This window comes from Theropithecus gelada, chromosome 20 (assembly GCF_003255815.1).
Source record: "Theropithecus gelada isolate Dixy chromosome 20, Tgel_1.0, whole genome shotgun sequence".
NCBI lineage: Eukaryota > Metazoa > Chordata > Mammalia > Primates > Cercopithecidae > Theropithecus > Theropithecus gelada.
Window position 1 is genome coordinate 25261131 of NC_037688.1, and position 11950 is coordinate 25273080.

At 49.9% G+C, this 11950-nt stretch overlaps 2 protein-coding genes across 3 annotated transcripts in view; both read right to left on the reverse strand.

Annotated features, from left to right (window-relative positions):
• ATP6V0D1 (ATPase H+ transporting V0 subunit d1) overlaps positions 1-6954 on the reverse strand; it is a 44588-nt gene extending 37634 nt beyond the window's left edge. The window contains exon 1 of one of the 2 annotated variants that reach the window (XM_025369617.1): positions 6678-6954. In XM_025369617.1, the coding sequence (XP_025225402.1) occupies positions 6678-6807 (130 nt within the window). In that variant the 5' untranslated portion in view covers positions 6808-6954. The remainder of the gene's footprint in view (positions 1-6677) is intronic. The other variant, XM_025369616.1, reaches the window with a different exon arrangement.
• A 1662-nt stretch (positions 6955-8616) lies between these two features.
• Positions 8617-10084, reverse strand: AGRP (agouti related neuropeptide). The gene is made up of 4 exons (XM_025370923.1): positions 9542-10084; positions 9294-9426; positions 9048-9133; positions 8617-8864 (listed from the first exon to the last, which is right to left on the reverse strand). Exons 2-4 carry the CDS (start codon positions 9421-9423, stop codon positions 8682-8684), a joined length of 399 nt encoding a protein of 132 aa, XP_025226708.1. The 5' UTR covers positions 9424-9426; positions 9542-10084; the 3' UTR covers positions 8617-8681.
• Between the last annotated feature and the right edge of the window lie 1866 nt (positions 10085-11950).

Sequence of the window (11950 nt, forward strand, 5' to 3'; positions counted from 1 at the left end):
GGGTCCCATCTTCAGCCTCGACTCTTCTGATTCCATGGTTATCTCTTGGGGACCATGGACACACTGCTACCTCAATTTCCAAAGTTCAGAACTGTCACAACTGAGCACCAAAAATAATCTTCGTATCTCTACTCAGATGGCTCACAGATCCCTCAATTTCATCTTCTCACTCCTCCAACCTGTTCCTTCTCCTACATGTCACCGTCATTTCATTTTGCCACCTACACAGTTGCCTAAGCCAGAGATGAGGACATCGACTTTGACTTATTCTTCCCCCAGCCTTCTTACCCAACCCTCAAGTCCTATCAATTCCCCTTCCTTAAATTCTCCTACAATACTCCCAGCCAATGCTTGAGGTCAGGCTCACCCCCAGCCTGAATTACTATAAGAACCTGCAAACTGTTCTTTCCACCTCCAGGGTGGCCTCTGCCTTCAAATTGCAGGTATCCTCTAAAGTACAAGTCTAATAGTTTTACCATCCCATCCCCTGCACTCAGGACAGAGTCCTGTCTATGGTTTTTACGATCCTTCAAGAGCTAATCTCTCCTTAACTTTCCAGTCACACTCCTAACCACCCCACAATCAGTCTGTGCTAAACGACTTGCCACACCATCAACATTTGCATCTGCAGTTTCATGTGACATTGTGACTGGTGATTGGCCAAGCCCAGCCTGGAGTCTCTCTTCTTCTTGCATAAAATTGTCTCTTGTGAAATAATGTTGAAAGGCACAAAGAGATGTAATGGACAGAAGACAAATGAATCAGGGTAGAGAGGGATAAAAGTGTTCTGGACAACAGCCAGCACATCATATACAGGCGCTTCAACCATGGCCTCCAAGGATCTAACTCTCTGGCTGAGAAGAACAATCTTCAGGACCATTAGCTCACATGGAAGTTGAGAAGGACACAGGACTCCTCTTGAGTGTTAATTATATTTCTTTACAACAGGAGGGAGATGTCCTGACTGGCCCAAGTATCAGGTAGAGCTCCCATTCCAAATTAGGAAACTGGCATTCTGGTACTCATCAGCTGAAGCACTGCTACATAATCCAGCAAGCCATTTGCTTCTCTGTAATTTCCAAGTTTCTGAGTAAGAGAAGAGCTAAACTATCCATGGGAAAAACCAAGAATGACGTCCAATACAGTATCAATGAGAACCCCACATGACTCGGATTATGGTCTCTAAATATAACTTTTTAATAAAAAGAACCAAGTCTCCTAAGAGGAATGAAGACTCTAGGTCTGGGTCAAGAAATGTTCAAGGTAAGATTAGAACATATGGGCATCTCAGGCCAGACGGAGTGGCTCACACCTATAATCCCAGCACTTTGGGAGGCCGAGGTGGGTGGATCACCTGAGGTCAGGAGTTCAAGACCAGCCTGGCTAACATGGTGCAATCCTGTCTCTACTAAAAATTAGCCAGGCGTGGTAGCGTAGGTCTGTAGTCCCAGCTACTCAGGGGGCTGAGGCAGGAAAATCACTTGAATCCAGGTTGCAGTGAGCTGAGAATGTGCCACTGCACTCCAGCCTGGGTAAGAAAACAAGATTCCATTCCAAAAAAAAAAAAAGAAAAAAAAAAACAAAAAACAGATATCTCAGATAGTAAGGAAACTTTCAATGGCTACAGGGTTACATAAAAAAGACTTGGCAGTCAACTGAAAAAGCTTCCACTGACCAAGAGACAATTTAAGCATCAATAAGATTAATCAATTGAAACATAATACATACATTAAAATCCATTAGTGTGTTATAATACTAAACAAATCTCTTGGTTGGTTTAGTCACAAAACCTCATTAGTCATTTTTGGAGGATGTTGGTGAAACAACTCATTATTTTGAAACCTGGTAACTACTGGAAAGAATCAAGCATTTATCGTAAACTCTCCTATACAGACTGTATCTCAGGATAACTAAGTAGTTGATTACTGGAAGTTTACAGGCATAGAAGTAGTCAAGCTGGCAACTACAGAAGGAAACAGAATTAGAATAGCACTGTTTTGCAACCCCCAATGAAATGATGGCTCCAGTCAATAAATGTCAATTATTCCTTACACCATAAAAAGAGAAACTAGGTATTATGTGCCTCCCAATAGAAGTACAAACATTGGCTGGTTGCAGTGGCTCACGTCTGTAATCCTGACACTCTGGGAGGCTGGGTGGATCACCTGAGGTCAGGAGTTCCAGACCAGCCTGGCCAACATGGCGAAACCCCGTCTCTAATAAAAGTACAAAAAAACTAGCCAGGTGGCAGGTGCCTGTAATCCCAGCTACTTGGCAGGCTGAGGCAGGAGAATTACTTGAACCTGGGAGGCAGAGGTGGCAGTGAGCCGAGATCGCGCCATTGCACTCCAGCCTGGGTGACAGAGTGAGACTCTGTCTCAAAAAAAAAAAAAAAAGTACAAACACCACCTATTAAGTATTCACACACCAAAAAAGAAGTACAAATATCACCTATTAAGTATTCACAAAAAAAAAAAAAAGAATTGAACCAAAATCTGAGCAAGCCTCTACATCTACTACTAATTGGGACAGAGGAACAAGTTCAACTAAATATCAGAGATGGGATCAGTAAAATCGAGATGGATGGAAAATCTATAAATCAAGTAATCTAACTTCAATCTATATATTAAAATACTTGAGAGAGTATCAACTGAAATGTAGGGATCACATCTGGATCCCAACTGAAACAAATAAATCATATTTTAAAAATTTGAGACAATCAGGGAAATTTGAACACTAAATGGATATCTGATTACATTAACAAATTACTGTTTTTAAGGAAGGAGGAATAATATCTTTTTTTAAAATACTCATGACTTTTTTCAGAGATGCTGAAATATTTACAACTGAAATGATATGCTATCTGGGACTTACTTCTGAATAATTTGGGAGTGGGGGTATAAATGGAGCTAGTATTGAAACAAGACAGATAATTATTCTATCAATAAGAATTTATTATTGTTGTAGTTAGATGATTATTACTTAGGGGCTTATATTATTGCTTCTTATTTGCATATGTTTGACAGTATCCATAATAAACAGTTTTAAAGAGAAATGAGGAAGGTGAAATTCTGGAGGGTACAGGTACAAACAATACTGAAAACAAGAGCTACCATTTACCTAGTGCTTACTCTATCCTTGGTGCTGGGCTAAGTGTTTTACACATTGTAGCTTCTTGACATTTCACAACCTGTATGAGATAGGTGCTGTTAACATACCTGTTGAAAAACCCAAGGTCCAGAAGTGTTAAATAGGTTGTCTAAAGTAGTCCAGTAATTGGCAGGATTGTGATTCAAACCCAAGTTTGCCTAACTCCAAAGTCCACCACACTTTGTGCATCAAGTGCTGGAGGGATGGCTTGCACGAGGGATATGAAGGATAGAAATGTGTGTGAATGGGCCGGGCGCGGTGGTTCACACCTGTAATCTCAGCACTTTGGGAGGCTGAGACGGGCGGATCATGAGGTCAGGAGATTGAGACCATCTTGGCTAACACGGTGAAACCCCGTCTCTGCTAAAAAAAATACAAAAAATTAGCCGGGCGTGGTGGCGGGCGCCTATAGTCCCAGCTACTCGGGAGGCTGAGGCAGGAGAATGGCGTGAATCCGGGAGGTGGAGCTTGCAGTGAGCGGAGATCGCGCCACTGCACTCCAGCCTGGGCAACAGAGCAAGACTCCGTCTCAAAAAAAAAACAAAAAAAACAAAAAAAACAAAAGAAATGTGTGTGAATGGCCAAGCATGGTGGCTCACACCTGCAATCTCAGTACTTTGGGAGGCCAAGGTGGGTGGATCACTTGAGGTCAGGAGTTCGAGACCAGCCTTGCCAATATGGCAAAATCCTCTCTACTAAAAACACAAAAATTAGCCGGGCATGGTGGCACATGCCTGTAATCCCAGCTACTCGTGAGGCTGAGGCATGAGAATGGCTTGAACTGGTGAGGTGGTGATTGCCGTGAGCGGAGATCGCACCACTGCACTCCAGCCTGGGTGACAGGGCTAGACTCTGTCTCAGAAAAGAAAAGAAAAGAAAAGAAAAGAAAGAAATGTGTGTGAAAGAGCAAAGGATCCCTGAATGCCACACTAAAGATATGGATGGTGGGCTGGGCACAGTGGCTCACGCTTTTAATCCCAGCACTCTGGGAGACTGAGGCCAGCAGATCATGAAGTCAGGAGAGCGAGACCATCCTGGCTAACACAGTGAAATCCTGTCTCTACTAAAAATACAAAAAATTAGCCAGGAGTGGTGGCGGGCACCTGTAGTCCTAGCTACTCGGGAGGCTGAGGCAGAAGAATGGCATGAACCTGGGAGGCGGAGCTTGCAGTGAGCCGAGATTGCGACACTGCACTCTACCTTGGGTGACAGAGCCAGACTCCGTCTCAAAAAAAAAAAAAAAAAAGATATGGATGGTTTTCTACAAGAGGTGAGGCAGGGGGCGGGCGGTGGGTGCCTATGTTGAGCAGTGTTATAGGAAAAGTGTGTAGAAAGAATGGCCTAACAGGTTTATGGGGGATGATAGAGGGTCCCCTGGGAAGATGGTAAAAACCCTGTGCCCCCAGAAGCTCTGTTACAGGAGAGTAGACAGCAGCAGGAGTGAGGAAAGTCAAGAAGAGAAACAACCAACTGAATGTCTATTGATGATCAACGATGTTCACCTTAGATTTAGGCAAATAAAGACCTTCAACAAGTCCCAGGAAGTCCACAAAACTCATATTAAGCTCCAACTGTGTGCTAGGCCTTGTCCCAGGCAGCCTACCTCTATTTCTCCCCTTTTTCCCACAGTAAGGTCAACCGGTTGCTGGCGGAGGCCTACAACCCAGCATCCTAAAGTGCTCTCCTTCCCCACCTCTACTCACATAAGTAAGGTAAACAACTTTTCTTGCATATGTACATTAACATCATAAAACCTACAATTATTATTATTTTTTTTTTTTTTTGAGACGGAGTCTCACTCTGTTGCCCAGGCTGGAGTGCAGTGGAGCGATCTTGGCTCACCGCAAGCTCTGCTTCCCGGGTTCACGCCATTCTCCTGCCTCAGCCTCCTAAGTAGCTGGGACTACAGGCGCCCGCCACCACGCCCAGCTCATTTTTTTGTATTTTTTTTTTTTTAGTAGAGACGGGGTTTCACCATGTTAGTCAGGATGGTCTTGATCTCCTGACCTCGTGATCCACAGATGGTCTCAATCTCCTGACCTCGTGATCCGCCCGCCTCGGCCTCCCAAAGTGCTAGGATTACAGGCGTGAGCCACCGCGCTCAGCTGTATATCTACAATTATTGTCGATTTTTTTTTTCAGATGGGGTCTTGCTCTGTTGCCCAGGCTGGAGTGCAGTGGTGCAGTCTTGGCTCACTGCAACCTCCGCCTCCCGGGTTCAAGCAATTCGAGTAGCTAGGATTACAGGCGCCTGCCACCACGCCCAGCTAATTTTTTGTATCTTGAGTACAGACAGGGTTTCACCCTTTTGGTCAGGCTGGTCTCGAACTCCTCCCCTCATGATCCACCCGCCTTGGCCTCCCAAAATGCTGGGATTACAGGCGTAAGCCATCGCGCCCGGCCTGTACTGCAGATTTACATTAAAATCATAACATCTATAATTATTGTATTTTAACGGTAAGTTTTCTATTTTAAAGGTATTTATTTTCACTTTACTGGTCTAGTTTGCAAGGTAAACAATAAACTATTTTTTTCTTTGAGCTCACTTTTAACCTCAAGAAGTTTCTGATGAGAAAATGTTCTCCAGTGGGTGAATCATCAGGCCATCCTCCCCCTACCCAGCTACCAATCACGAGGCTACCAGTACCTCTGCTCGAGTACCACTTGAGGATCAGGGATCCCCTCACATCCGGGCCACCCTTCCCTTCCCTACCACCTGGAGCGGGAGTGGTTGGCAAAGACTGGAATTAGGGGCATCTCTAACTCAGTACATCTGTTGGAGCTGTGCCTCAGAATACAACGCCACTCGAGCTGTGTGCTGAGAAGAAAGGGGAACTGGGTTTCTCATCACTCTTGTGCTCAGAAACCCTGTCCCAACAGGCATCCCCCTCGCTGAGGGGGTGGGATTAATTGGCCAAATACTTGTATATGAACTTCCAGATCTGCAAGGGCCACCCTTGTTCTTTCAAACATTGCCTTCGGGAGATACTGCCCAGCCAGCGGTTCAGAGTTGGGAGAAAACCCTCGCTAAACTGGCTCAGCAATTCCCCAGGAAGGCTCACCCCGCAGGACAACGCGAAGACACAATGATCCCAAAGACCTTAGTGTCTTGGTGGGGGGGAGGGGGAAGAGGTGGGGGGCTTTTCCGCTTAGCTTTCCTAAGCGTTGCCACGGGACAGCTCTCGGGCTACGTCAGGGTAAAGAGGCCTATATGGCCACACCTCGCACCGACCAGCTACCCCCGAAAGACCTTCTCCTTCCAAACTGCAGGGTGAGCACAGCGAGAGAAAAGGTGGCATAAGCAGAGGCGAACAACTGCGGTTCTTAAAGCCTTGTTTGCGTTTGGGCCCGCGCCGAGTCACAGCTAGAGGTAGATCCCGCTCCCGCGCGTCCGCTATCAGCCCCGGGATTCCCAGAGAGGCCTCTCAGGCCCTTCAAGACCCCCCGCTTCCGGCTTCCTGGCCCACACCTCTGAACCCTCAGGTCCTGGCCAGCCTCCATCCCCGCCTTTCGCGGCCCCGGCTCACCCTCGAGCGTCTCGCACTGCACCAGGTTGAGGTAGTCGGCCTGGCTGAGCACCCCGGCCTTCAGGCCGCGCACCAGTCCCTCCAAGTAGCCATTGTCCACGTTAAAGTAAAGCTCCGGGAAGAACGACATGGCTGCTGCGGGAGCGGCGGGACCAGAGAACCTGGACCGGCTGGCACGAATCGCGACTCCCAAATCAGCTGACGCCGCGTCTTCAGTGGGCTGTCAAGCGCGTCAGGTGACGCGCAAGCGCCTCACGTGACCACAAGGGGGCGTGGCTCTGAGCAGCTCCCGGCTTCCGGGTGGCTGCGCGGAAGCGCGGCGCAGGCGTGGGCTGGGGACGGTCCTATGGCGCCTGCGCACTAAAAAGAGGACGTTTGGCCCGGCGCGGTGGCTCAAGCCTGTAATCCCAGCACTTTGGGAGGCCGAGGCGGGTGGATCACGAGGTCAGGAGATCGAGACTATCCTGGCTAACATGGTGAAACCCCGTCTCTACTAAAAATACAAAAAATTAGCCGGGCACGGTGGCGGGCGCCTGTAGTCCCAGCTACTTGGGAGGCTGAGGCGGGAGAATGGCGTGAACCCGGGAGGCGGAGCTTGCAGTAAGCCGAGATCACGCCACTGCACTCCAGCCTGGGAGACACAGTGAGACTCCGTCTCAAAAAAAAAAAAAAAAAAAAGAAGAGGACGTTTGGGGCCGGCCGCGTGGTGGCGCCCGCGGCCGCAGGGATTTGACTGGACCCTCTACCTTTCCCGGTTTTGCTGCACTTGGCGCTGCAGGGGCGGGCGGGGCAAAGAAAGGAGCCAGCCTTTCTCAAGCTTGCAAAGTTTTCAAACTGCTGGGCTAGCCTCCTCCCCAGAGGGAAACTGAGGTCTGATAGAGGCAGGAGAATAGGGTCTAGAGGCGGGGAACTTGAGGCCAATACGTGCTGAATTCTGAAACTGAATCAAGGGAAAACACCAAGGTCTGGGGGCAGGGAACGTGAGGCCAACTAAGGCGAACTTCCTAAAGCTAAACCAAAAAGAAAAGCCCCATCCCCCCATGTCCGAGTAACAAAGGATCAAAAGCCACTGTCCCCACAAACCTTCCCCATCCACCAAGTCTCATTTGAAAGGGAGAGTGCCTTGGATTGGCTGCGGGCCAAGCATGGGCCATCCCTTCATCTGCATAGGGCGCCAATTCTCCTCAGCTTTATTTGTGCCTAGTGTTCCACTATTGGAACGCTAAGCATATGGGAGTTATTTATATCCTACTGCTCAAGGTAATCGCCAAGGTCTGATTGCAAAAATGCAAAAGATTGCAACCTCAGGCATAAATGGGTTAATTAGCCATGGACCAAACCCTTCATCCAGATAAGGGGTAACGGACAGGGACCGCAAAAGGAGTACTTAAAACCCAGAAAACTTTGTAACTGGGCCCCTTGAGCCTCTTGCTCAGGCCCACTCCCACCCTGCGGGAGTGCTTTCTCGCTTTAACAAATCCCTGCTTTCTGCTTCCTTCCTGTGTGTCATTCCTTTGTTACTTTCTGGGTTTTGTTCAATTCTTTGTTCAAGACGCTAAGGACCTGAACAACGCACACTCCCCGCCTTCCCTCTGGTAACAGGATGAGGGGCAGGCATTGTGTGGAAGTAGCAGCAAGCAAGCCCTGGAGCCTAAGGCGTATTCATTAGCCAGGAGTGATAGCCCCTGTGCCATGCTGCGTCCTGCTTTCCAAACCACACTTGCTGTACAAGATTTTTGAAAGCTGGAGTGCGGTTCTTCTCTACTTTTCCCAGGGGCGCCAGGACCCCTAAAAGCGCCTGTGTATGTGCCTCCTATGTTGGGGTAGCCCGGGCCCTGGAATAAGAGTATGTGTGGCTTCTTGGCTTGGCGACACTCCCACCCCCTCCATGAACCCTCCCTCTTTTGACGGCCACGTTTGAAATAATCACAGCCTTGGGGTTGGTCCCATCCTTTATTCGCATTTGCTTGCCCCTACGCTAGCCCTGACCCTGACGTTGGCCAGCTAGGTGTGGCTGCAGGGGTTCATGGCAGTACCCAGCTTGCGGCAGTAGCAGAAGGCGTTGAAGAAGCGGCAGTAGCATGTGGCACAGGGGTCACAGCAAGGCACCTGCTGTCCCAGGCAGGACTCATGCAGCCTTACGCAGCGACGTGAGGAGCGGGGCTCGCGGTCCTGCGAGTCTAGTACCTGTGGGTGTGGGGAACCAGGAATGTGGGCACAGGCCTCTAACTACAGGTCCAGGGACCTTACCTGTCCCAACCTGTGCAGGATGGCAATGGAGCATGGGGAGAGGTGGAGCTGGGGAGAGGAGCTAATACCCAATGCCCCCTCCCAAGGGCCACCACCTTACCCTTTTCCCCGAGCAGTTACCTCTGCCAAGGCCTGAGCCTCCTGCAACAGATCCTCTTCTGCCAGTTCTGCAGTTGTCTTCTTCAGTGGGGCCCGCAGGCCCAGGCCTGGGGCAGAGGATGTGAGGGCAGGAACCCCCCCAAGCACAAAGCACCCACCTCCCATGGGAGGGTTTGGGAAGGGAGAAAGAGGGTTTATGCCAGGGGAGACAATTTGTGGCCAGAGGGTATTCAGGCCCCGCCCAGTCCCACCCTTGCTCACACTGACCTGGGAGCTCTGGGAACAGGGCCTGGTCAGGCCTTCTGATGCCCTCCAGGGGGGCCAACCCCATCTGGGCTCCTTGCGTGGCAGGCAGTGCCAGCAGCAGGGCACAGCTCAGCAGTGCTGCAGTCAGCATGGCCTGGCTCAGCAGGAAGACGCACCACTTAGTCCCTCCTAATCCTTGGAGTCCCCTCTAGATGCCCAGATAGAGACCCCACAGAGAGGAGGAGTCCCTGCCCAACCTGAGAACTCACCTCTGCCTCCGGGATTCTTGCCTAGAGAGTTCCCGGCCACCCCGTGCCCTCGGCTTATATGGCAGGGCCTAATAAAGGGCCACACGTGACTGATCCCTGCAGCCAGGCTGTGAAGGGCCCTTCCTGGAGGGTGGGGGCACAGTTCAGACCCTCACTCCCTGAACCTGAGCCTTTTGTTCTATAAGAGGGGTGCCTATCTCCAATTTGGGGTGAGGTTTCCAGGAGCCAATTACAATTTGGGAGCCAGAGAGGGTGCCCAGGGTCCCCCAAATGTCCATGGGACAGGGACCTAGGAGCCGAGCAAGGCTGGAGCCATTAGCAGTAACAAGGCAGGCGGCCCTGAAAGCTTAATTTAATTTGTGGCCCCAGAGATGCTTACTCAACTCCTATGTGGCATGTTGTTTCCTGTGCTTCTAAGAATTCAGATCAAGGACATTGGAGAGGGTGATGGGCCAATGGCCACTGTTGGGCAGGGGTAGGTGCAGACCTAGACCCTGGGTTTCTTTGGAGGGAATGGGGAGGGAAAAACCCACCTAACAAATCCCAGGCCCTCCTGACTGCATTTCTGGTCCTCCCCTCCCTTTCTCCCTCCAGGTGTTTCCAAGACCCCCACTCCTGCTCCTGTCCCCAAACCCCTTTCCGCCTGGGGTTCCTGGAAGCCAAGGAAACAGAGCGAACTGTTCCCTGGGTGGGCGAGCCACTGCAGAGTACAAAGCTTTCAGGCCGCCTGCCTCATTAGTGTTAATGGCTGCTCCCTTCCGCCCTGCGTTGTCAGTACTATCTATGCCTGGTCTCATCAGCACAAGGCTGGGGTGAGGACTGCCCTTTTGTGGAGATGGCAGGACATACAGGACCCCACTGCCCCTGCCTTCCCTCACCCCACTGCAGGGCTGTTTATCACACACGTGTCCATCTGGGAAAGGAATGCAGGCTGAATCAGCTTTGAGAGGATCACAAGGCCCCAGTGCACAAACTGGGTTGGCACAAAGCAATGGAAAAAAGATGAAGGGGGCCAGGTATGGTGGCCCACACCCCTAATTCCAGCATTTTGAGAGGCCAAGATGGGAGGATCACAAGGTCAGGGGTTTAAGAGCAGCCTGGGTATCATAGCGAGACCCCATTGCTACAAAAAATTAAAAAATAGCTAGGTATAGTGGTGCATGCCTGTAGTAGAGGCTGAGGTGGGAGGATGACTTGAGCACAGGGGTTCAAGGTTGCAGTTAGCTATGATTGCATCACCGCACTCCAGCCTGAGCGACAGAGCAAGATCCTGTCTCAAAAAGAAAAGAAGATAAAGGGTGGCCAGGCATGGTGGCTCATGTCTGTAATCCCAGCACTTTGGGAGGCCAAGGTGGGTGGATCACTGGAGGTCAAGAGGTCAAGACCAGTCTGGCCAATATGGTGAAACCCTATCTCTACTACAAATACAAAAATTATTCAGGCATGATGGCACATGCCTGTAATCCCAGCTACACGGGAGGCTGAGGCATGAGAATCACTTGTAACACGGGAGGCAGAGACTGCAGTGAGCAGAGACTGCACCACTGCACTCCAACCTGGGCGACTGAGCAAGACTCCGTCTCAAAAAAAAAAAAAAAAGAAAAAAGAAAAAAAAATGCTATTTAAAATGAAATGAAGCAATCCATACTCCCAACATTTGTATACACTGGGACAGCCAAGAAGTTAAAATCATACCTCATTATGTCTTTTTTTTTGAGACAGGGTCTCACTCTGTCACCCAGGCTGTGCCTGGTCAGCACCCATGCTATGGAGAGCTCTTCATGGTCTGGTGCAGGCAGGGTGGAAGTGGGAGAAGTCTTCCCACCCAGGTGCTCAGTGTCTTACCTCACCTACGAGCAGTGGCTGTCTTCACCTGAGTATGTGCACACAGGTGTATCAGCCCCATGGGCAGTGATGGGCAAGGGCTGAGGCACTCACAGGGCAGCCCATGCCCTGGACGGTCCAGTGGGGGAGACATCAAGAAAACCCACCACCAAAACACAATGAGCTGTGATCGCGCCACTGCACTCCAGCCTGGGCGACAAAGCAAGATGCTGTCTCAAAAAACAAAAACAAAACTAAAGAAAAACACAGCCAGGTGTAGTGATTTACACCTTCTTGAGCCCAGGAGTTTAAGACCGGCCTGGACAACATAGTGAGACTCTGTCTCTACAAAAAAAATTTTAATTAGCTGAATGTGGTGGTGCACACCTGTAGTCCCAGCTACTCAGGAGACAGGGAGGAAGATAACTCGGCCCAGGAGATTGAGGCTGCAGTGAGCCATGTTGATGGTGGCTCATGCCTATAATCCCAGCACTTTGGGAGACTGAGGCAGGCAGATCACCTGAGCCTAGGAGTTCTAGGCCAGCCTGGGCAACATGGTGAAACCCAGTCTCCATTAAACAAACA

Bases quoted from the DNA above. Each gene is read 5' to 3' on its own strand.
- AGRP (XM_025370923.1), bottom strand. From the start codon at position 9,423: ATGCTGACTGCAGCACTGCTGAGCTGTGCCCTGCTGCTGGCACTGCCT. The intron at 9,134-9,293 runs GTCAGTGTGAGC...CCTCTGCCCCAG, and splicing joins CCTGTTCCCAGAGCTCCCAG to GCCTGGGCCTGCGGGCCCCA. The intron at 8,865-9,047 runs GTAACTGCTCGG...CCACACCCACAG, and splicing joins AGGCTCAGGCCTTGGCAGAG to GTACTAGACTCGCAGGACCG.